The 25,301-nt window shown below is 43.1% G+C and overlaps 1 protein-coding gene across 1 annotated transcript in view; it reads left to right on the top strand.

The window, feature by feature from the left end:
- Nucleotides 1-20,797: 20,797 nt before the first annotated feature.
- LOC124795977 overlaps nt 20,798-25,301 on the top strand; it is a 136,535-nt gene continuing 132,031 nt past the window's right edge. The window contains exon 1 of the mRNA XM_047260059.1: nt 20,798-21,175. Coding sequence (XP_047116015.1) covers nt 20,798-21,175 — 378 coding nt within the window. The remainder of the gene's footprint in view (nt 21,176-25,301) is intronic.

The raw sequence follows: 25,301 nt of genomic DNA, 5'->3' as shown, positions 1-25,301 counted from the left end.
CAAGGCGAATACATGTAATGTTGAAGTTTTGCTGTTACTGCAAGTTGTAGACACGCAGCGTCGTCCCAAAATCACGAGACGGTTTGATGTTGAGAACTTGCGCAGCAGAATATGCTCACTCCATAAATATACACTGAAGCGCCAAAGAAGCCTCGCCTGGGGCCGTCAACATCGACATTGGACTGCTGATGATTGGAAACATGTTGTCAGGTCGGACGAGTCTCGTTTCAAATTGTATCGAGCGGAAGGACGTGTACGAATATGGAGACAACCTCATGAGTCCATGGACCGTGCATGTCAGCAGGGGACTGTTCAAGCCGTTGGAGCCTCTGTAATGGTGTGGAGCGTGCCAGAGATATGTAAACTGGCAGAACACAAGGCTGCGGTCCGCAACGCCTGTATAAGACAACAAGTGTCTGGCGCAGTTGTTAAATCGATTACTGCAGTTATCGTGGCAGGTTACCGAGATTTAGCTGAGTTTCAACGTGTGGTTATAGTCAGCGCACCAGCGCTGGGATGCAGCATCTCCGAGCTAGCGATGACGTGGCGACTTTTCCGTATGACCATTTCACGAGTGTACCGTGAATATCAGGAAACCGGCAGAACATCAAATCTCCATCGCTGCGGCAGAAAAAAAGATCCTGACAGAAAGAAACCAACAACGACTGAAGATAATCGTTCAGCGTGATAGAAGTGCAACCCTTCCCCGAGTTGCTGCAATTTCAATGCTGGGCCATCAACAAGTGTCAGGTTGCGAACCATTCAACAAAACATCATCGATATGGGCTTTCCGAGCCGAAGGCCCATTCGAGTACCCTTGGTGACTGCAAAACACAAAGCTTTGCGCCTCGCCTGGGCCCGTCGTCACCGACATTGGACTGTTGATGACTGGAAACACGTTGCCTGGTCGGACGAGTCTCGTTTAAAATGCCGCGCGTGGTTGACGCGCGGTCTTGGGCGCCTTGTCACGGTCCGCGTGGCTCCCCTCGTTCAACGTTTGAGTCCTCCCTCGGGCATGGGTGTGTGTGTGTGTGTTTGTGTGTGTGTGTGTGTGTGTGTATGTGTGCGTGTGTGTGTGTGTGTGTGTGTTGTCCCTAGCGTAAGTTAGTTTAAGCTAGATTTAGTAGTGGTTAAGCTTAGGAACCGATGACCTCTGCAGTTTGGTCCCATAAGACCTTACCACAAATTTCCTAATTTGTTTCGTTTCAAACTGTATCGAGCGGATGGACGTATAAGGGTACGGAGACAACCTCGTGAATCTATGGACCCTGCACGTCAGCAGGGGACTGTTAAAGCTGTTGGAGGCCCTGTAATTGTGTTCGGCGTGTGGACTTGGAGTGATATGGGACCCCTGATACTTCTAGATACCACTCTGACAGGTGACACGTATGTAAGCATCGTGTCTGATTACGTGCATCCATTCATGCCCATTGTACATTCCGACGGACGTGGGCAATTCCAGCTGGACAATGCGACACCCCACACGTCCAGAATTGCTAGAGAGTGGCTCCAGGGACACACTTCTGGGTTCAAACACATCCGATGGCTACCAAACTCCCCAGACATGACCATTATTGAGAATATCTGGGATGCCTTGTAACGTGCTGTTGAGAAGAGATCTCCACCTTCTCGTAAACTTGCGGATTTACGGACAGTCCTGCAAGAATCATGGGGTCAATTTGCTCCAGAAATATTTCATACATTAGTCGAGTCCATGCCACGTCGTGTTGCGGCATATTTGCGTGCTCGGGCGGGTCCTACACGGTATTAGGCAGATGTACCAGTTTCTCTGGCTCTGCATTGTCCATACTCTATGGTATAAGCGGCTCCTGTGCGACGCTAGTTCATTACAAATTAAAGTTTCTTTGAAAATAATCTCACAAGAGTGAAAGAGCCTGTAATACATTGTCATGGAAACGTACAACGCTAAACACGGAATAATACAACGCCCAGACGAATAAGGAGGTTGATGGGGTCACCGTCATTGCGGGAAAACCTCAGTATAGCGCCGCTATGCCGCTCTTCTACTGCTTTCAGTGAAACCACATATACGTTGCACGTCGGTCAACTCTTCATTAGTAAACCTATCCACATTGCTGTGTGTTACTGTTAACGTTAAACTAATACGGCGGAGAAAACAAAGCAGAGTGAGGTGTCGCAGTGGGCTCGCATTTGGGAGGACGACGGATCAAGCCCGCGTCCGGCCATCCTGATTTAGGGTCTCCGTGATTTCCCCAAATCGCTCCACGCAAACGCCGGACGGTTCTTTTGAAAGAACACGGCCGATTTCCTTCTCCATCCTTGACACCATCCGAGCTTGTGTTCCGTCTCTAATGATCTCGATGTCGACGGAACGTTAAATCCAATTTTCCTCCCTTCCTTCCGAGTGATAATCGAACAGTACTGAATGCAGGCTTCAGAGCTAACTCTAAAATTGGTGCTACTGGTATCAGTAGTTAACGGAACAAGAGTGCTTCCAATTAAAACACACAGGGAATTTTGTCACCATTCGTAATTTCAGTGCAACACACATACAAATGTAAATGGGGTAAGAAATCAAACGAAATATATTTTATCTGAAACAAGCCACCGTAGGCCACCAAATTACTCAGAAAATATCGGTGAACAACTTACGAAATTTTGTCGAAGGCGTTCGGATTCCCCCTGAAGAGGTCCTTGCTGAAATTTATCGGCCGGCCGAAGTGGCCGTGCGGTTAAAGGCGCTGCAGTCTGGAACCGCAAGACCTCTACGGTCGCAGGTTCGAATCCTGCCTCTGGCATGGATGTTTGTGATGTCCTTAGGTTAGTTAGGTTTAACTAGTTCTAAGTTCTAGGGGACTAATGACCTCAGCAGTTGAGTCCCATAGTGCTCAGAGCCATTTGAAATTTATCGAAAGTAGCTTAGCTATGACCAGTCATTTCTCCCTTCCATCGCTCATCAAGGTCTGACGGTAGTTCAGCATCTCTATAGGCCTTGGCTGCTGGAGATGGTGACCGTAAATTTGCAGCCATGCGACTTTCAGATCGCTTAACTCCCACTATTACGGATGCCAGGTTTCCAAACTAAAAATTACGGGATATTTTGGAAACGATTGCCAAAATAGTCCCATCGTGGCATTGTGGGCATATTTTACACTTAGAAGACCTTTATATGGAACTGTACACAAAAGTCTACACAAATAACTAAAATTTGCAGAAACGTTTACATACTGAAATTCATTGTTACACAACACGTTGTAAATTAATGAGAATTCATTATTGTACAAGGTACTTAAAATATCTAATTAATACAACTTTCATAACATTATTGCACCATTCATGTCTTCTGTAATATTTAATAACAGCAACTTCCATAGCATCATTACATATTTACCAAAATATTTGATTACATCCATTTTCTATTCGTATTTACCATTTGCTTTACATGTTAGAAAAACTTTCTACAAGAAACGTTGAAATTTTTAACAATTTGTAATTCAACCCCAATAAATTCAACAGAACTTCTGTTCCTTACATCTGTCCATTTGTTATTCATCAATGAAAACACCCTTTCAGTATGGGCATCAGATCCTCATTACAGAACACAACATTTCCTTTTTTTTAAATTTGGCACATTAATTCCTTTTGCCTACTATAAATAAATTGTTCTAAAATAAATAATAAACAAAACTTTATGAAACATGAGGGAAACTGTTATCAAATACGTCAAACACATAAGATGGGTAATGATGTGTTGGCAAATGTGCCAACACCTTGTAGATAGAGGAGGCCGAAATGCACGCTATCTAACGCAGACGGGCGTGAATTCTGGAACAGGATAAGTATTGAATGCTAATAAGAAAAGTATGCCGCTCCTCGAATACTTAACTTTTATTTATCCTTGTTGTGAATACAACGTTCTTGATGAGACATTTCATACGATAACTATCAAACTATGTAAGGGTAATGGCGCCTTGCTAGGTCGTAGCCATGGACTTAGCTGAAGGCTATTCTAACTGTCTCTAGGCAAATGAGAGAAAGGCTTCGTCAGTGTAGTCGCTAGCAAAGTCGTCGTACAACTGGGGCGAGTGCTATATCGTATCTCGAGACCTGCCTTGTGGTGGCGTTCGGTCTGCGATCACACAGTGGCGACACGCGGGTCCGACATGTACTAAATGGACCGCGGCCGATTTAAGTTACACCTAGCAAGTGTGGTGTCTGGCGGTGACACTACAGGTAAAACACGGGAAGATCTGTAAAATACGGGTGGATAAAATGGCGAAAACCTGGAAAATACGGGAGATCTATCGGAAATACAAGGGGCAGTAGAAAATGTAAGTAAAATACGGGAGACTCCGTAAGATACGGGAGACCTGGCAACCCTACCATCAATTCCGAGTTTCCCGCCAAACAGGTGTGCGAGACAACAACTGCCACAGATCGTCTCGCCGACATCTGTGGCTCAGAGCAATTTCACATTAACATACTGAGTTTTACTTTCTAACAGTTCAAGGGAATGTCACTAAGAATCAAATGCTTTCAGCATGGCAAAGATATTCTCTTGCTGAATGCATTCTATAATTCTTATGCTTGCTATGTGCAACAATAACAGTTAATTTACTTAATGCGAATTATCGTATGGCAGGAAACACAATTCATATCTACCATTACCAACGCTGTACTTTACAGAGTTATTGTTACTTGAAATTTGTAATTTAAAGTTAGATTTAACGCCATAAAACTTATAAAACACTAGCAGACCACAATCAACATGAAAAGACAATATAAAATATCCTAAAATGTAAGCTAAATCTATTTTCTAAGAGCAAATCACATGAATAGAAATGAAACGAGGCATTTGTTAAAAGTAATATCCTCTCCAAGCTGAGATAGCTGCCTTATTGACGAGAATACTGTACATATACTAATAGAGTGTGGTAAATACTTTATAAATATTTTAAAATGTATTGATACACCGCAATATTGTCATATTTAAGGACTATTTTTTCAGAAGAGCTCTTAGATCCATGAATACGTCCATTACTAAATATGCTTGCCTTATCAATCGTGTTTGTGAAAGGAAAATTTAAAATCTAAGGACCTTTTCTACGTTCCATTATGTATATATACTCTAACCGGGTATCAAATTAATAATTTGTGACCTTCACTGGTATGACAGAGCCACATTATTGCGCTTTCCAGGCTAATTTCTCCTAAAATTATGTGACACAACTGTATTCGGTGTTATGGGCAATGACTGAAACCAATAAAATAAAAAATAAAAGAAAAAGCTCTATTTATCAGTCACAAGCCATGTTTCCAGAATAGCTAATAAACCAAATTCACCACTAAACAAACAGCTTCACAGATACTAAAACACGCTAAAGGTTATTCCACAAATTATCATTACACAAAAAGTTGTAAATAAAAAAGCACTCAAAGAAAAAAGAGAAAGTAATAAACGAATGCATAAAAGCCAGGGGGAAAATTTTCTTCATTTTCCTAAAAGAACTGACCAAGAAAGGAAAAGCATGGGTAGAAGGCGCTCTCTTTCGCTCTCTCTTTCTCTCTCTCTCTCTCTTTCTGTCTCAGCTACTTCTCTCCGTATCTTATTTGTTCACCTCCAGCGTGCTGCTTTTCTCTTCTCGCTCATAAGACACTGAACACACTCGTGGATTAAATAATGCCACAACATACTTCATAGTTCCTGACCAACGCCACTATGTACACGGTGATCGACCAGCAAATTCCTATAGCCTACTCAAACGAAGTGTTTGTTGAGGAAAAAACGTGCATTTTGGATTTAATTAAAATAATTCCGAGGGTGTTCGTATTTGCTAATCCTTTGTTTTCTCTCACTGGTAATGAGAGTAATATGGAGTGAAAATAGAATTATCCCCAATCACAGGGCCTTATTAGGCATGTTGCATTGGAGGTCGTATGGCCAAGCCTTCCTCGGTTTTTTTTCTATAGGTTATTAAAATAGATACAGACTCAGTGCAGATTTTTCTCCCTAGAGCAAATGAGGATACTAAATAATTAAACTAAATTCTACAAGGGTATTGCATCATATTTCATAACTAGTTTAACAGAAGGAAAACAGATATAAATGCTCACGTTGAAGGCATACTTTAGACTCAAGAGATATAGTCCTGAAAATTACAAATTGTAAGGTGTTAACTGAGACAATGTATAACATATTCTATCAATCAGTTACTACCGAAAAATGTAAAATACCTGTATCTGATTGATGTAATTGGACCTTTGATACCATAAAATTACGCTAGATGTCAGTAGCAAATTTGAATTAAAATGAATGAAACTCCACATTACCGCCTTAGGCGTTTATTGTAGTCCTTTGAGAGACCTGCGACCGGTTTTGCACATTAAAGGTGCATTCTCAGGTTCATTTACGTAATCACTTCATGCCTGATGAGAATTACGATGTTCCAAGGTGCAGCCAGAATGGAAAGTGAGCGATCTCTTATTAGTTGTCATCAAACACTGACGATGAACGCCCTAAATAAAATCTCTAAGCTGAGAAAATGTGAATGTGGAAGTCCCAGGAAGCGGGAGGAGCGCTCACTAGCATTTTGCACAGCACCGCGTACGTTTATTTGGACCGTAACGAATGTAAAAAATTCGATAGTAAGTTATGTCAAATGGATCAAACCGGCCCACCGAGAATCGAATGGATCCAGGACATGTCAGGGGCATCGACTGAAAGTGTCCCAGAGTCATGACGCAGAGGATCTGCTTAGGTGATTGGTATTAGGGCAGCAAGCGTGATATACGTTCGCGGACAGAATGTATCGATGCGCTTATTACCTCCCTTTGTTTGAACGTTAATTTTTTAAATGTTGGTTGTATGGAATAAGACAAGCAAAAGAGTGAAAGTGTGATTATACTGATGAGAGGAAGAATTAAAATCGGCGAAGGTTTTGTTGGTCAACCTTTAACACGATGAAGCGTGACGTGTAAAGACAACTAAAAGTTTTTACGTCAGAATTGACCTTATAATAAAATGGCTGTCAAAAACTAATATCTGACTTCGTATTCTGACAACTTAATGAAGATAGGAGTGGCCGCGTGGTTAGAGGCTCCATGTCACTAATCGTGCGCCCCCTCCCGCCGGAGGTTCGAGTCCTCCCTCGGGCATGAGTGTGATTGTTGTCCTTAGCGTTAAGTTGGTTTAAGTAGTGTGTAAGTCTAGGGACCGATGACCTCAGTTGTTTGGTCCCTTTATTAAGATGAAGGGAGTATTTTCTGAAAGACATTTAAAACAAATCAGGTCAGGACAAGGAATATATTAAAGAATAAGAAATGATTAAAGTAAATGTTCATAACAATATAACTCAGTCATTACATTAGTACACGACACCACCTTTTAGTCCGCCCGTTCATAAGGAACGTTAGGAAACAAGAGGATAAAAGACGGTGCTGGGACACCAGCATTTGTCCTTTTTAAAACAAACCAAAAACGAAATGAAGTCAGAGGATGAACTTCTATGCAACTTAGTATATCTTTGAGATCGAGAGGCTGTGCGGATAACGTTAAATATTGTACTATACGCTGTTAACTGGTCACTTACCCGTATCTGATTGTACATATTCCTTACTTCCCACACCGGGGAAATTACAAACACACTAATGTTGGCTAAAATTTGGACAAAACGGGCCTGGACATAAACCATAATTTCTTGTTTTTGTCAATGTGCAGCCATAAACATTCATTCTACTAATGTCGCTTTCGTGAAACAATAGAACATAAAATGAAATTACCTGCAGGAATCTTACTGAAGACGTGATCAGCATATTTCCAGTTGGTAATACCTAAGAACTCTTTCCTTAATTCACAATTTACGAAGACAGACGGGAGGATTTTCTCAAGAATTTTACTCCTCGCCTCTACTCGTCCTCGCAACCATCTATTACCGACGCAGTGTCACCTGAGGTAGCACTTTTCTTCGGTAATTTAAGCACACAAAAGAGTGAAGAGGAGGGAGAATAAGACTGGTGGAGTTCCACGCAGGCGTTCCGGGAACCTGCTAGTTACGCGTGTTGACTTCCTCGAGGAGGCGTCGCCGGCTGGCGTCTTGTAATCACAGCGCCGCGATGGGACGGACGACAGCCTCAATAATTGAGCACCGCCACCATATCAGGACACACACAGGGCGGACGTAGGCGGGCGGGTCAGCTGCTGAAGTCGACTCCAGGCCATGGCCCAGGTTAGTCGTTCAGCAAGCGTGTGTTGTTGCTTCAGTGAGCCACACTATTTCTGTAAAAATAATTCAGAAATGCGTTCAAACTCGAGCTTTTGAAGATAACCACCATCTACTTCGTTAGGATATGATTATCTGTTAGCATTCCCAAGAACGGGTTTTACATTTTGCTCCTCTCCACCCAACTTGTTTTTATAGACCTATAGATATATTTTCTTAATCTGCCCTTACGGGAGCCGGACAGAGTGGCCGTGCGGTTCTAGGCGCTTCAGTTTGGAACCGCGTGACCGCTAAGGTCGCAGGTTCGAATCCTGCCTCGGGCATGGATGTGTGTGATGTCCTTATGTTAGTTAGGTAGTACTAAGTTCTAGGGGACTGATGACCTCAGATGTTAAGTCCCATAGTGCTCAGAGCCATTTGCCCTCACGGAATGGATGCACTAAATTAGTTCTACGACCACGTGAAGTCTATCCATCTGAAAATCAGTTTTACTCCATTTTAAGACACAAATAATCAACGAAGCACTTCGAAGGAATTATTCGAATGGGACGGAAATGGTACATGTGATGTACATGTACGAACAAACAAATGATTACAGTTACAGAAAAAACTTGGATGATTTATTCAAGAGAAACAGCATCACAAATTGAGCAAGTCAATAGCGTTTTGGTCCTACTCTGGCCTTTACGCAAGCAGTTATTCGGCTAGGTTAGTTAGTTAGTAAAATGTTCTATAGACCTTTTTGCACTATAGATCGTAAAAACAGATAAAAGATATACAGATGTGAATTAGTAATTTCTACCCACCACCTCTTACACATTACAGTAACAGAAATTGTTCTACGGAATAGAAGCAGTTGTCAAGGAGAGACTGTCTTAGTTTTTATCAAATTTTACTTTGCTGTCTTTCAGACTGTTTATATTACTGGGTAAGTGATCAAAAATTTTTGTTGCAGCATTGTGCTAAAAACTGTCATTTTTCATTCTGGTATTTTAATTATGTATATCATTGTTCTTTTTTGATTCTAGTGGATTGTTTACATCCAACTTCATGAGTCAATAAATATACTGTGAAGTAGTAGTCAGAGTACCCAACTCCTTAGCTGTCTACAAGATGACTGTGGCTGAGTGCCTCATATTATTCTTACAGCACGTTTTTACACTGTGAAGATTTCCTTTCTTAAAGATGAGTTACCCCAGAACATTATTCCATGTGAGATTAGTGAATAAAAATATGCAAAATATGTCAACTTACCAATTTGTCTCTCCCAAAGATTTACGATGACCCTAAGCGCAAATGCGGTTGAACTAAATTGTTTTAGGATTTCCAAAATGTGTCTTTTCCGATTTAATTCTCATCAACATGGACCCTTAAGCATTTTAAAATTTCCGTCCTATTCATTATTTCCTCGCCGTGCGTTACTTTTGTTACTGGTGTAGTGCACCTAGATGTGCAGAACTGAATAAGACGTGTCTTTTTAAAATTGATCGTGAGACAATTCGCAGAAAGCCAGTCAATGATACTTTTAAGAAGTCTCTTTACCATTTGTTCTGTTTTTGTACACATGCTTGGAATGATTACAATAGTAGTGTCATCTACAAAAAATAAATAATTCTGCTCGTTGTATACTAGACGGAAGATCGTTTACCCATGTGAGGAATAGTAGCGGACCTAGGATTGAACCTTGTGGACAGAAAGTTGGCTGAAACCAGACGTAAACAGTAATGAAATCCTACACTCAGATTGGAATGTATACCGCAGAGACAGGCTGGACAGTGAAGGGGGAGGCGTGTTTATAGGGATAAGAAGTGAAATAGTATCGAAGGAAATTGACGGAGATCCGAAATTGAAATAATTTGGGTGAAGGTCACGGTTAAAGCAGGCTCAGACATGGTAATTGGATGTCTCTATAAGCCCCCTGGCTCAGCAGCTGTTGTGGCAGAGCACCTGAAGGAATATTTGGAAAATATTTCGAGTAGATTTCCCCACCATGTTATAGTTCTGGGTGGAGATTTTAATTTGCCGTATATAGACTGGGAGACTCAAACGTTCATAGCGGGTGACAGGGACAAAGAATCCAGTGAAATTTTTTAAAGTGCTTTATCTGGATACTACCATGAGCAGTTAAACAGAGAACCGACTCGTGGCGGTAACATATTAGACCTTCTGGTGACAAACAGACCCGAACTATTTGAAACAGTTAACGCAGAACAGGGAATCAGCGATCATAAAGCGGTTACTGCATCGATGATTTCAGCCGTAAATAGAAATATTAAACAAGGTAGAAAGATTTTTCTGTTTAGCAAAAGTGACAAAAAGCAGATTACAGAGTACCTGACGGCTCAACACAAAAGTTTTGTCTCAAGTACAGACAGTGTTAAGGATCAGTGGACAAAGTTCAAAAACATCGTACAATATGCGTTAGATGAGTATGTGCCAAGCAAGATCGTAAGGGATAGAAAAGAGCCACCGTGGAACAACAACCGAGTTAGAAAACTGCTGCGGAAGCAAAGGGAACTTCACAGCAAACATAAACATAGCCAAAGCCTTGCAGACAAAGAAAAAATACGCGAAGCGAAATGTAGTGTGAGGAGGGCTATGCGAGAGGCGTTCATTGAATTCGAAAGTAAAGTTCTATGTACTGACTTGGCAGAAAATCCTAAGAAACGTCCAGACACTCTGTGACAAAAATGGTACTGAAACAGAGGATGACAGACTAAAGGCCGAAATACTAAATGTCTTCTTCCAAAGCTGTTTCACAGAGGAAGACTGCACTGTAGTTCCTTCTCTAAATTGTCGCACAGATGACAAAATGGTACATATCGAAATAAACGTCAGAGGGATAGAGAAACAATCAAAATCGCTCAAAAGAGAAAAGGCCGCTGGACCTGATGGGATACCAGTTCGATTTCACACAGAGTACTTGAAGGAACTTGCCTCCCTTCTTGCAACGGCGTACCGTAGGTCTCTAGAAGAGCGTAGCGTTCCAAAGCATTGGAAAAGGGCACAGGTCATCCCCGTTTTCAAGAAGGGACGTCGAACAGATGTGCAGAACTATAGACCTATATCGCTAACGTCGATCAGTTGTAGAATTTTGGAACACATATTATGATCGAGTATAATGACTTTTCTGGAGACTAGAAATCTACTCTGTACGAATCAGCATGGATTTCGAAAAAGACGGTCGTGTGAAACCCAGCTCGCTCTATTCGTCCACGAGACTCAGAGGGCCATAGACACGGGTTCCCCGGTAGATGCCGTGTTTCTTGACTTCCGCAAGGCGTTCGATACAGTTCCCCACAGTCGTTTAATGAACAAAGTAAGAGCATATGGACTATCAGACCAATTGTGTGATTGGATTGAAGAGTTCCTAGATAACAGAACGCAGCATGTCATTCTCAATGGAGAGAAGTCTTCCGAAGTAAGAGTGATTTCAGGTGTTCCGCAGGGGAGTGTCGTAGGACCATTGCTACTCACGATATACATAAATGACCTTGTGGATGACATCAGAAGTTCACTGAGGTTTCTTGCGGATGATGCTGTGGTATATCGAGAGGTTGTAACAATGGAAAATTGTACTGAAATGCAGGAGGATCTGCAGCGAATTGACGCATGGTGCAGGGAATGGGAATTCAATCTCAATGTAGACAAGTGTAATATGCTGCGAATACATAGATAGATAGATCCCTTATCATTTAGCTACAAAATAGCAGGTCAGCAACTGGGAGCAGTTAATTCCATAAATTATCTGGGAGGACGCATTAGGAGTGATTTAAAATGGAATGATCATATAAAGTTGATCGTTGGTAAAGCAGATGCCAGACTGAGATGCATTGGAAGAATCATAAGGAAATGCAATCTGAAAACAAAGGAAGTAGGTTACAGTACGCTCGTTCGCCCACTGCTTGAATACTGCTCAGCAGTGTGGGATCCGTACCAGATAAGGTTGATAGAAGAGATAGAGAAGATCCAACGGAGAGCAGCGCGCTTCGTTACAGGATCATTTACTAATCGCGAAAGCGTTACGGAGCTGATAGATAAACTCCAGTGGAAGACTCTGCAGGAGAGACGCTCAGTAGCTCGGTACGGGCTTTTGTCGAAGTTTCGAGAGAATACCTTCACCGAAGAGTCAAGCAGTATATTGCTCCCTCCTACGTATATCTCGCGAAGAGACCATGAGGATAAAATCAGAGAGATTAGAGCCCACACAGAAGCATACCGACAATCCTTCTTTCCACGAACAATACGAGACTGGAATAGAAGGGAGAACCGTTAGAGGTACTCAAGGTACCCTCCGCCACACACCGTCAGGTGGCTTGCGGAGTATTGATGTAGATGTAGATGTAGACCCATACATGATTTCACCCAGTCAGAATTATGTCCCTGGACTATATTGCTTGAATTACTAAGTGCAACTTTCTCCATTCTTTTGGTTGGATATACCATCAACCTCATAACAAGATAGTTTATGTAGGAGGATACTGTGATTCATTGACTGATTGACAGAGCTGTCGAAAATCCTCCTGAGGGATTGCGTGCCATATTCTGTCCAACTGCCATGATGGATCGTCAAAATTCCAAGCTGATTCGAGGCCGGCCTAAAATGCTCCCAACGGTTCCAGTTAGCGACTTTGCTGGCCAAGGTACGGTTTGGCAAGCACGAAGACAAGCAGTACAAACTCGTGTGCGAACGGGCATTATCTTGCTGAAATGTAAGCCCAGGATGGCTTGCCATGAAGGAGAACAAAACGGGCTTAGATTATTGTCAACGTACCGCTGCACTATAAGGTGCCGCGGATGATAACCAAAGGAGTGCTGCAATGAAATGTAATTACATGAGAGAGCATCGTTCCCGTCTGTCGGCCGGTTGGCGGACGGCAGTCCGACCGGCATCACACCATTGTCCGAGGCGCCTGCAGACATGTCTCCGGCCTGGAATATCATTCACTGCTACATAACAGTGGCATCGATCCTAACCAAACGACGAGCGTGTATCTGTGTATATTGTTTACACGCCTGTCTGTAAGGTATAGTTATTATCAAACTGAGTACAAGGAATGAAATACGCTACAACTTTATGCTCTGGTACCGATGGGTCCCCCGTTTATTATCCTTGCAAGCTGCACGGTGAAACTGCGCTGCAGTGTCACACGTTCATCCATCGGTCGCCAAAATTAGGAGACTGGAGACTGGACTACCAACGCAAGTAGTCTTCGCAAACGTTGATTTAGTGGAACTATGCTTTGATATAAACCAGTTAACAACCCAATAAACAATTTTGTAACGCAATCAGGCTTTGAAAGGGAATAAAAATTAATTCGGTATTTCACACTTGCAAAAATACTGTGCAACTACAAAAGGCAGGCATATGTTGTATAACTGAGCATTAACTACTGCGAATGTCAGTCGTAAGGTCGTATGAAAATTACAGGAGCGTAATAGTAGTTGAGACACTTGCAATGATGAATTTGGCCTCGAATTGGCATCACTGTATTTGGATATGAACTTTAATTTCCGTGCAAGGCTAGTCTCCAAATATCTTCAAAAAAGACTTCCTAATACTCAAATTTATATATAGTGGCAATAAATTACTCTTTTGCAGAAACGTTTTCCTATTATGACCAGTCTATGTTTTGCATCCCCTATACTTGAGACATCGCCAGTTACTCTGCTGTGCAAATAGAAAAATTTATCTACTACTATTTAATATCCTAATCAAATTCTCTCGTCGTCAACCGATTTAATTCGACTACATTCCATTAGCAACGGCGGCCGAAGTTTTCCGTTATAAGAAGTCGGCCTCATTCTGCAAACAGACTTGACAATGAGGGCAGAGGTGTGCACTGAGGTACAGCGCATACTCTTGACCTCGGGGTGGGAAATTGCCCGTAAAAGGCGGAAGAAGGAAGAATCAGCAAAATTCAACGGCATGAGATGCAGAAGGCAGTGTAAACCACTGCATTAAAGATACAGGACAAGTGATCTGCTACTGAAAAAGTGTCATTATGATCTCTCCATTGGCCAAAGATTCCGGACTAGTCCCACCATTCGAATCTCTGGGAGGGGACTACCAATGATGATGTGACCACGAGACAACGATTCAATAACCTAGTAAAAGGTAATGTTCTACGAGTCGGGGCGTGGAATGTCAGAAGTTTGAACATGGTAGCGAAACCAAAAAATCTGAAAAGGGAAATGCAAAGGCTCAATGTAGATGTAGTGGGCGTTAGTGAAGAAAGTGGAAAGAAGTCAAGATTTTCTGGTAAGACGCGTACAGGTTAATATCTAAAACAGCAGAAAATGGTATGACTGGAGCAGGATTCGATATGAATAGGAAGGTAGGACAGAGGATGAGTTACTGTGAACAGTTCAGCGGTAGGGTTGTTCTTATCAGAATTGACAGCAAACCAACACCGGCAATAATAGTTTAGGCATACATGATGACGTCCCAAGCCGATGATGAAGAGATAGGGAAATATGTGAGGATACTGAACGGACTGAAGAGACATGAAAATCTAATAGTAATGGGGACTGGAATGCGGTTGTAGCGCAAGGAGTAGAAGAAAATGTTAGGGAGAATATGGGCTTGGAGAAAGGAATGGGACAGGAGAATGAGTATCCGTGTTCTGCTATAAATATCAATAACTAACACCAAATACTCTGTTCATCAGTCTCAAGAGGAGGATGTATACTTATAAAACGCAGGGAGATAAAGGAAGATCTCAGTTAGATTACATCATGGTCAGGCCGACATTGCTAAATCAGATATTGGAATGTAAAGCGTACCCAGGGGCAGATATAGACTCTGCTCACAATTTGGTAACGGTGAAGAGCAGACTGAAGTTTAAGAGCCTAGATAGGAAGAATTAATACGCAATGAGGTGGGACACGAAAGTACTAGGGAATGATACGGTTGAAATTCCCTAAGTTTATATAGATATTGCGATAACGAATAGCTGAGTTTGCAGTTCAGTTTAAGAGGAATGTACATCTCTAAAAAGGGCAGTCGCCGATTTTAGAGACAAAAACTTAGGTACAAGGAAGTTAACTGCAAAGAAACTATGAGTTGCAGAAGAAGGACTTTAGTTGATCGACGAGAGAAGGAAGTACAAAAATGTTCAGGGAAATTCAGGATTACGGAAATACAGGTCACTTAGTAATGAAATAAATAAGAAGTACCGGGAGCTAAGGCGAAATTGATACACAAAAAACGTGAAGAAATTGGAAAAAATGGTTGCCAGAATATACACTCCTGGAAATGGAAAAAAGAACACATTGACACCGGTGTGTCAGACCCACCATACTTGCTCCGGACACTGCGAGAGGGCTGTACAAGCAATGATCACACGCACGGCACAGCGGACACACCAGGAACCGCGGTGTTGGCCGTCGAATGGCGCTAGCTGCGCAGCATTTGTGCACCGCCGCCGTCAGTGTCAGCCAGTTTGCCGTGGCATACGGAGCTCCATCGCAGTCTTTAACACTGGTAGCATGCCGCGACAGCGTGGACGTGAACCGTATGTGCAGTTGACGGACTTTGAGCGAGGGCGTATAGTGGGCATGCGGGAGCCGGGTGGACGTACCGCCGAATTGCTCAACACGTGGGGCGTGAGGTCTCCACAGTACATCGATGTTGTCGCCAGTGGTCGGCGGAAGGTGCACGTGCCCGTCGACCTGGGACCGGACCGCAGCGACGCACGGATGCACGCCAAGACCGTAGGATCCTACGCAGTGCTGTAGGGGACCGCATCGCCACTTCCCGGCAAATTAGGGACACTGTTGCTCCTGGGGTATCGGCGAGGACCATTCGCAACCGTCTCCATGAAGCTGGGCTACGGTCCCGCACACCGTTAGGCCGTCTTCCGCTCACGCCCCAACATCGTGCAGCCCGCCTCCAGTGGTGTCGCGACAGGCGTGAATGGAGGGACGAATGGAGACGTGTCGTCTTCAGCGATGAGAGTCGCTTCTGCCTTGGTGCCAATGATGGTCGTACGCGTGTTTGGCGCCGTGCAGGTGAGCGCCACAATCAGGACTGCATACGACCGAGGCACACAGGGCCAACACCCGGCATCATGGTGTGGGGAGCGATCTCCTACACTGGCTGTACACCACTGGTGATCGTCGAGGGGACACTGAATAGTGCACGGTACATCCAAACCGTCATCGAACCCATCGTTCTACCATTCCTAGACCGGCAAGGGAACTTGCTGTTCCAACAGGACAATGCACGTCCGCATGTATCCCGTGCCACCAACGTGCTCTAGAAGGTGTAAGTCAACTACCCTGGCCAGCAAGATCTCCGGATCTGTCCCCCATTGAGCATGTTTGGGACTGGATGAAGCGTCGTCTCACGCGGTCTGCACGTCCAGCACGAACGCTGGTCCAACTGAGGCGCCAGGTGGAAATGGCATGGCAAGCCGTTCCACAGGACTACATCCAGCATCTCTACGATCGTCTCCATGGGAGAATAGCAGCCTGCATTGCTGCGAAAGGTGGATATACACTGTACTAGTGCCGACATTGTGCATGCTCTGTTGCCTGTGTCTATGTGCCTGTGGTTCTGTCAGTGTGATCATGTGATGTATCTGACCCCAGGAATGTGTCAATAAAGTTTCCCCTTCCTGGGACAATGAATTCACGGTGTTCTTATTTCAATTTCCAGGAGTGTAGAAAAGTCCGAACAAGTTTCGGTGAAATTAAAACCAAGAGCGCTAACATTAAGAATGCAGTGGGAATCCCACCGCTAAATACAGAGGAGGAGCGGATAGATGGAAGGCCTCTAGGAGGGGGACGACTTGTCTGATGGCGTAATAGAAGAAGAAACACCAACCGATACGGAAGAGATAGGGGATCCACTGTTAAAATCAGTATTTAAAACAGCTTTGGGAGTCTTATAATCACATAAGACAGAAGGGATAGGTAACATTCCATCGGAAATTCTAAAATCATTGAGAGAAGTGATAGCAAAAAAATTATTCGCGTTAGTGTGTAAAATGTATGAGACTCGCGATATACCATCAGACTTTCGAAAAAAAACATCATCCTCACAATGCCCATGATTATAAGGGCCGACAGGTGCAAGAATTATCGCACAGCCAGCAGTCCATGCATCAGAGTAGCTGACAAGAATAATATACAGAGGAATGGAAAAGAAAATTGAGCATCTCTTAAATGACGTCAGTTTGGTTTTAGGAAAGGTAAAGGCACCAGAGAGACAGTGTTGACCTTGCAGTTGGCAATGGAATCATGACTAAAAAGAATCAAGACACGTTCACAAAATTCTTCGACATAGAGGAAACGTTCTACAACTTCAAATATGGCGCAAAATGTTCGAAATCCCGAGAAAAATGGGGGTAAACTACTAGGACAGATGGGTAATATACAATATATACAAGAACCAAGAGGGAACAGTAAGAGAGGAAGAGCAAAAACGAAGTGCTCAGATTAAAGGATGTAGGGTAGGGATGTAGTCTTTCACCACTATTATTCAATCTGTACATCGAACAAGGAATGATGGAAAAAAGAAAGGTTCAAGGATAGGATGAAAATTAAAGGTGAAAAGATATCAACGTTAAGATACGATGATAACATTACTATCCGGAAGAATAATTACGGAATCTGTTGAATGGAATTAGCAGCCTAATGGGTACAGAAAATCGACCGATATTAAATGGATGAAAGACGAAATCAATGAAAACTAGCAGAATTGAGGAAAGTGAGATATTTGTCATAATTGGTTGTTCAAAATGTTCAAATGTGTGTGAAATCTTATGGGACTCAACTGCTAAGGTCATCAGTCCCTAAGCTTACACACTACTTAACGTAAATTATCCTAAGGACAGACACACACACCCATGCCCAAGGGAGGAATCTCCGTTGGGATCAGCCGCACAGTTCACGACTGCAGCGCCTTAGACCGCTCGGCTAATCCCGCGTGGCCATAACTGGTGATCATGAAGTAGACAAAGTTAAGGGAATCTGGCACCTAGGCACTAAAGTAGCCCACGACGGACGGTGTAAGGAGGAGATAAAAAGCAGACTGGGACTGATAAAAAGGTCATTCGTGGCCAAGAGAGGTCTACTAGTACCAAACATAGGTCTTAATTTGAGGAAGAAATTTCTGAGAATGTAGGTTTGGAGCACAATATTGTACTGCAATGAGACACGGATTGTTGGAAAACAGAAATAGAAAAGTCTTGAATCATTTGAGACGTGGTGTTGCAGATGAAAGTTGAAAATTAGGTGGAATGATAAAGAAAGGAATGAGTAAGTTCTCTGGAGAGTCGCCGGGGAAAGGAATATATGGAAAACACTGACATGAAGAAGGGACAGGATGGTAGGACATCCGTTAAGACATCAGAGAATTTCCATTATATTAGAGGGTGTTGTAGAGGGTAAAAAGTGTAGAGGAAGACAGAGACTGGGATACTTCCAGCAAATAACTGAAGACCTAGGTTGGAAGTGCTACTCAGAGATGTAAAGGCTGGCACCGGAGACCAATTTGTGGAGGGCCGGATCAAACATGTAAGAAGACTACTGACTCAAAAAGCATATTTACTTTTGTTGAAGTTCATTTTATAACTTCTTTTCAACACAGGATCCACACCTTAGAACTTATCTTCCAGGTACTTTCCTATCTCTGCAGGATTATAATTTTATCGGCAGCCCTCAATCCTAGGTCTAATAAGAAGTCATAAACCTGGAGAATCATCTGTTTACCTGCCTCCAAAGTATAGGTAAACTAGAGATGAGAAATGGAGCGAGTACGAGACCAATGTTGACGATATTAATGAAAACAGACACCACACTGGTGCAATTATCTGCAACATTGTAGGATATTTACAACATTGTTGTGTGTGTTTTCATTCGTAATGTACAAAGTATCCCACCAAGAATCGATGGAACAGTCAGTCAATGCAATATTCACGGTTGCATACCTGACAAATCAAGACACCGCTGTTACCTCAGTGCTACTCGTCGACTCGTTCCCGCTTAAATCAGTTTTACACGATGAACAAAAGTCTTCAAGAAAGATTATAGTATATGAAGCGCTCAAACGTACTAGGCCCCAATTATACACTTTTACAAGATCATGTCGCAGCGTGTTTAAAAGATACACGTTAACACATTGTACCGCTACTAGCGTAACATGTCAAAGACATGATTTCACATTAACGTATCATTAATTATATATGAAATTTACAAAGATTTAAAAACTCCCGTGAAAATATTAACGAAAAGTGTAGTATACTCACTTGGTCATAAAGCTCCTTGTGATAAAGAAACGGCCGGCCCCGATGGCCGAGCGGTTCTAGGCGCTTCAGTCCGGAACCGCGCGACTGCTACGGTCGCAGGTTCGAATCATGCCTCGGGCATAGATGTGTGTGATGTGCTTAGGTTAGTTAGGTTTAAGTAGTTCTATGTTCTAGGGGACTGATGACCTCAGATGTTAAGTCCCATAGTGCTCAGAGCCATTTGAACCATTTTTCATAACGAAACGACGATAAACAGAAACAAAACTCAACATACTGTAAGTGCAACAGAAAGCAATATGGCACACTCTGCACTGAGAAATGTGACCACAGCAGAGAGCTACTAGCTCGCGCATGCGCAGTGAGGCCACTAGAACCGAATTTAGAACTGGCCCTACTCCTTTATACAAAAAAAAAGCACTGTCTTCAGGCCACGAGTGTTCTACCGGGACCATCCGACCGCCGTGTCATCCTCCGAGGGGGACGCGGATAGGAGGGGCGTGGTGTCAGCACACCGCTCTCCCGGTCTTGACCGAAGCCGCTACTATTCGGTCGAGTAGCTCCTCAATTGGCATCACGAGGCTGAGTGCACCCCGAAAAATGGCAACAGCGCATGGCGGCTGGATGGTCACCCATCCAAGTGTCGGCGACGCCCAGCAGCGCTTAACTTCGGTGATCTCATGGGAACCGGTATATCCACTGCGGCAAGGCCGTTGCCCTGATTCCTTTATCCCCAAAATTATCGCGCGTCGCTACTAACGCGATCATAATAATCAGTCTGTTCACACTGTAGACATCCGCCATTCACGCAGCTGGTAGTTAATCGATTACAAGTTCGTTCATCGTGTAAAGCGGGCACTACTGAAGCATGCAGAAGTGGGTCATCAGTGGCGAGCCTTGAGTAACGTCTACGCATATTTTAATTTGCTAGCAAAATCGTAATTGCGACGGAATCCTGAAACAATGTCTTATGAAACAAATAACAGACGACTTGACAGGTCCACTGGCTTGACAAGCTTTGTATGTTAAGTGACGAGAGACGCCAAGTTTTATTAAAGCTTTTTCCTTGCTATGATGATGAGGTGCCCCATGTAACAGCAAGGACAGTTACGACTTTATCACATTTCAATACAGAGCCTTATGATTTACTACACTCCCGTCCACTTAATTCTTTGTATTGTCAGTGTCGTAAGTTGTATTATTTTTATATCATTTTCATTTACTTTAATTGGGTATGACAGTGTAACAATTAATCTCGTATCCTGAGAACTGTGTTATTGTGTATCTTTCGTGCAAACAACTTTTTTTAATGCTACTATTTTACATTTAGCCTTCGGCAAAAGCATGGTGCAGACGGAATCGTGGCTGCCGCGCATCGTAGCGGACAGCGACCTGGGCGACATCCTACGCGTTCTCCACTTGGCGGGCACCTTGAGGCCACCAGGGACAGGAGGCGCCGCCTTCTGGACGGCCAACGTAGCCACTTTCGCCGCAGGCGCCATCTTCTTCGCGTCGCAGGCCAGCGCCATGGCCAAGATCGGCACTTCCGACTTCGACAGCTTCGTCTTGCTTCTGTGCACCATGAACACGGCTGGCGTCTATGTGCTTCGGCTCATACATTTCCACGCCCACAGTCGCATCATACACCAGCTTGCTTACCAGGTACTAGTGCGCTCAGACTTTTCTGCTTTTATTGTTCTTATAGAGGAGCGCATCTGGATGGTACTTTGTGAACAGCTACGTTACCCCCCCTCCACCTCCCTCTAATGGCGTTATGTTCTGGATCCATCTGGATATAAATCAATGCTCTTCCACTAAACGTGGCAAGTGTCGAGTATATTTTCCTCTTCGCAGATAATGCAACTGTCATTGTGAAAACGTTGAACGTAATGTACATACGTCAAAGAAAGAGTTTCATCACCACGATTCCGAAAGTTTCGGAACCTGTTCAGAAAATTGGAATAGATATAAACATAAAAATCATTTCCGCCCATTTTATTGTTCGTGAAAACGATACATTGCATGTTGTACCACCATAAAGAGAAACCTTCAGAAGTGGTGACCCAGATTGCTGTACACACCGGTACCTCTAATACCAGTAGCACGTCCTCTTGCATTGATGCATGCCTGTATTCGTCGTGGCATACTATCCACAAGTTCATCTAGGCATTGTTGGTCCAGATTGTCCCAGCCCTTAACGGCGATTCGGCTTATGTCCCTCAGAGTTGTTGGTGGGTCACGTCGTCCCCAGGCGTGTTCGATAGGGTTCATGCCTGGAAAACATACTGGGCACCCTAGTCGAGCGATGTCGTTATCCTGCAGGAAGTCATTCACAAGATGTGCACGGTGGGGGGCGCGAATTGTCCTCCATGAAGACGAATGCCTTACTAATATGCTGCCGATATGGTTGCACCATCGGTCGGAGGATGGCATTAACGTATGGTACAGCCGTAACGGCGCCTTCCATGACCACCAGCGGCGTACGTCTGCCCCGCATAATGCCACCCCAAAACAGCAGGGAACCTCCACCTTGCTGCACTTGCTGCAAAGTGTGTCTAAGGCGTTCAGGCTGACCAAGTGGCCTCCAAACACGTCTCCGACGATTGTCTGGTTGAAGGCATATGCGAGACTCATCGGTGAAGAGAACGTGAAGCCAGTCCTGAGCGGCCCATTCGGCATGATGTTGGGGCCATCTGTACCGCGCTGCATGGTGTCGTGGTTCCAAAGATGGACCTCGCCATGGACGGCGGGAGTGTAGATGTGCATCACGCAGCCTATTGCGCACAGTTTTAGTCGTAACACGACGTCCTGTGGCTGCTCGAAAAGCATTATTCAACATGGTGGCGTTGCTATCGGGGTTCTTCCGAGCCATAACTCGTAGGTAGCGGTCATCCACTGCAGTAGTAGCCCTTGGGCGGCCTGAGCGAGTATGTGATCGACAGTTCCTGTCTCTATGTACTTCGTCCATGTCCGAATAATATCGCTTTGGTTCACTCCGAGACGCCTGGACACTGCCCTTGTTGACAGTCCTTCCTGGAACAAAGTAACAATGCGGACCAGTCGAACCTAGGCATGGTTGATCTACAGACAACACGAGCCCTGTACATCCTTCCTGGTGGAATGACTGGAACTGATCGGCTGTCGGATACCCTCCGTCTAATAGGCGCTGCTCATGCATGGTTGTTTACATCTTTGGGAGGGTTTAGTGACATCTCTGAACAGTCAAAGCGACTGTGTCTGTGATAGAATACCGACAGTCAGCATCTGTCTTCAGGAGTTCTGGTAACCGGGGTGATGAAAAACATTTTTGATGTCTGTAAATGCTATAACTAACAGGCTAGACAGCAACATCAGTACAATGGCTTTCAGAGAACAGATTAACCCTTAACTGCAACAAAATGCAATGCATACAATTTCTGACATGGAGCTCTTGTAAAAGTGAAACTTTACTGTCCTAAGTTGATCACACACTGAATAATGTCGGTCGTATTAAATTTTTAGGTCTGAGGCTAGATGGAAGGCTTTCATGGAAATATCACGTTCAAGATCTTGTGCGTAAACTGAATGCTGTGTCTTCCTATAAGAACGCTCTCCCTGACTCTGGAGCATAATTAAATACACTCACCAATGTATGTTTTGCTAACTGTGTATTACTGTAATTGATGCATACGTTAATAATAATAATAACCAATGAATTCTTAAAACAGGTCGTTGAAACTGATCTGCTGTGTCAGTTCGTTAACTTCGTGTAGGCTGTTGTTCAGGTGTCTCAGAATTTTAAATCACGCATCTATGTTCATATATTCCATTATGGGATTTGTCGTTGACAATAATGACTTACTCAGAAGAAACTGCAACATCCATACAGTGAGCAATTGAAGGAAAAACGATATGAAGCATTGTGCAGAAAAATGTTATTATTCAGCAGGTTTTATTTTCAGTAACCTTCCAGCTGAAATGAAAAATATCATTGACGAACCCCAAGTATTCAGACACAAGTTGAAAGATTTATTTGGGGCATATGCCTTTTCTTCTGTACCTTAGTTCCACTGCAGTATCTGAGAACTTTTCTCAGTAATGTTATATTAACACACATACTTCTCCCAATTTCTTTCTTATTCCATTAATTCTTTCTTTTTCTTATAAATTTTCTCATCAGCATCCTGGAAACTGCATATTGGCTCAGTTTAAATAAATGAAGATTAAGGATTTGAAATATATCTCTTCCCATGTATTTCGCTGAGGTCAACCTATCACGGCAAGAAAACTGTTTTTATCATCAACTAAGCGCAAACTTACTGAAGTATTTGTTACTTTACGCTTACAAAAATTCAAATTACAGTGTTTCAGCTGAAATTAAGAAGTTTGACAATGTTCTCGGAAACGCGTTCTACAGTAATTCTTGTGCTGTGTTGTTCAATATTTTCATTTGTGAAACGCAACTGTTCAGCATTCATTTGCAGCAGACGTTTCGTTGAGAAACTGTAGGAGATAATATTATTTCTATCAGTATTTTTAGCTTTAGTTGACTAATTATTTTCCCACTTTCACTTTAATTTCAAAATAACCAGCAAGATTTATGTTGTACACTTTTCAGGCCTGTTTCCAATTGCATTTGCTTGAACTTAATTTACTGCATTCGCATCACTGTTATTTCGTTTTAGCACAAAGACTTCGATGTTCAGATAAGTAATTGTAGTTTCTGGATTGAAAAGATTGAAATCCGCTGATAATCTTCGTTGCTAGAGTGACTATTTGATCTCGATAGAAACGTTCCCTGCTAACAACCAGGATCCCTACCATGCCTATGAGAAGAAAAAAATTCGCTATACTGTAGGTTAAAGTCCACAAATGGGCTTGCAATACAACCTGTAGATGTTAAATAGTGATCTACACTAGTAAACGTGTAAAGCACCTTACTCTCCGGAAAGAGGCGCTAAGACATCCGTAACCGTGACTGCCCAATCGCTAGGGCGGATCTACAGCTCACGGCTAATTTGTTGTACCCATGTCAGGCATAGCCTTCCGAGGATATGATAACTGATAAATACTCTCCATCCAATGGTTCGTAACAAGGTGTATCTTATATCCCATCTTGTATCGATCGCTGGTCCGACGATCTTTTAACCACATTGTCATCAAATTAGACCCAACACCGATGATTTAGAATCTGTACTGGAGCGACACATTCAAGATTGATCGATGTCCTGTTTTATCAGCATTTGGTGCCGTTTCTCGATGGATTAGTTCATGTCATAGAGAATCGAAAATCTGGGGCCCCCAACTGTTAAGAAATTACCAGTCGTCCTGTGGACCCATTATCGTTACTCTCTTGAAACAAAAAACACACCATTGAATAGTAACTGCTACTTCGTAGTAAAGCCTGCTCTGTTCCCAGTTCACCGAACGAACATTTGGAAAGTTCTTTTTCACAGCTAGAGGGCGCGCAAAATAAGTTGAGCTGTACTTGCTCAGTCAGCGTTGGAGGGGACAGGACAACAGTAGCGGTGAAACCTCCATTGTGAATACTACTAAGCAGTCAGGAAAGTGTAGTTCGGTAGCTGAAGCCAGTGCACAAACGTATGTCTTGCTTAACTGGTAAGCTACAGCTGTCAAGCCTGCAAAGGATGATCAAGATGACCAATAATTCGACAAATAAGGAAGTTCAAAGTCGCTAGTCTCTAGTTAGAGTATCGAAGAAGGAGTAAACAAAGGATCAAGCAAAGCAAAATAAGATCAACCACGATGGCAGCTAACTCTAAATATAGATAAATGTAAATTAATGCAGATTAATAGGAAAAAGAATCCTGTAATGTTTGAATAGTCCATGAGTAGTGTAGCGTTTGAC

The sequence above is a fragment of the Schistocerca piceifrons genome, chromosome 4 (assembly GCF_021461385.2).
Source record: "Schistocerca piceifrons isolate TAMUIC-IGC-003096 chromosome 4, iqSchPice1.1, whole genome shotgun sequence".
In the NCBI taxonomy this organism is placed as follows: domain Eukaryota; kingdom Metazoa; phylum Arthropoda; class Insecta; order Orthoptera; family Acrididae; genus Schistocerca; species Schistocerca piceifrons.
The sequence above is the reverse complement of the archived record's forward strand: the minus strand, read 5'-3'. Positions and strand labels throughout refer to the sequence as shown.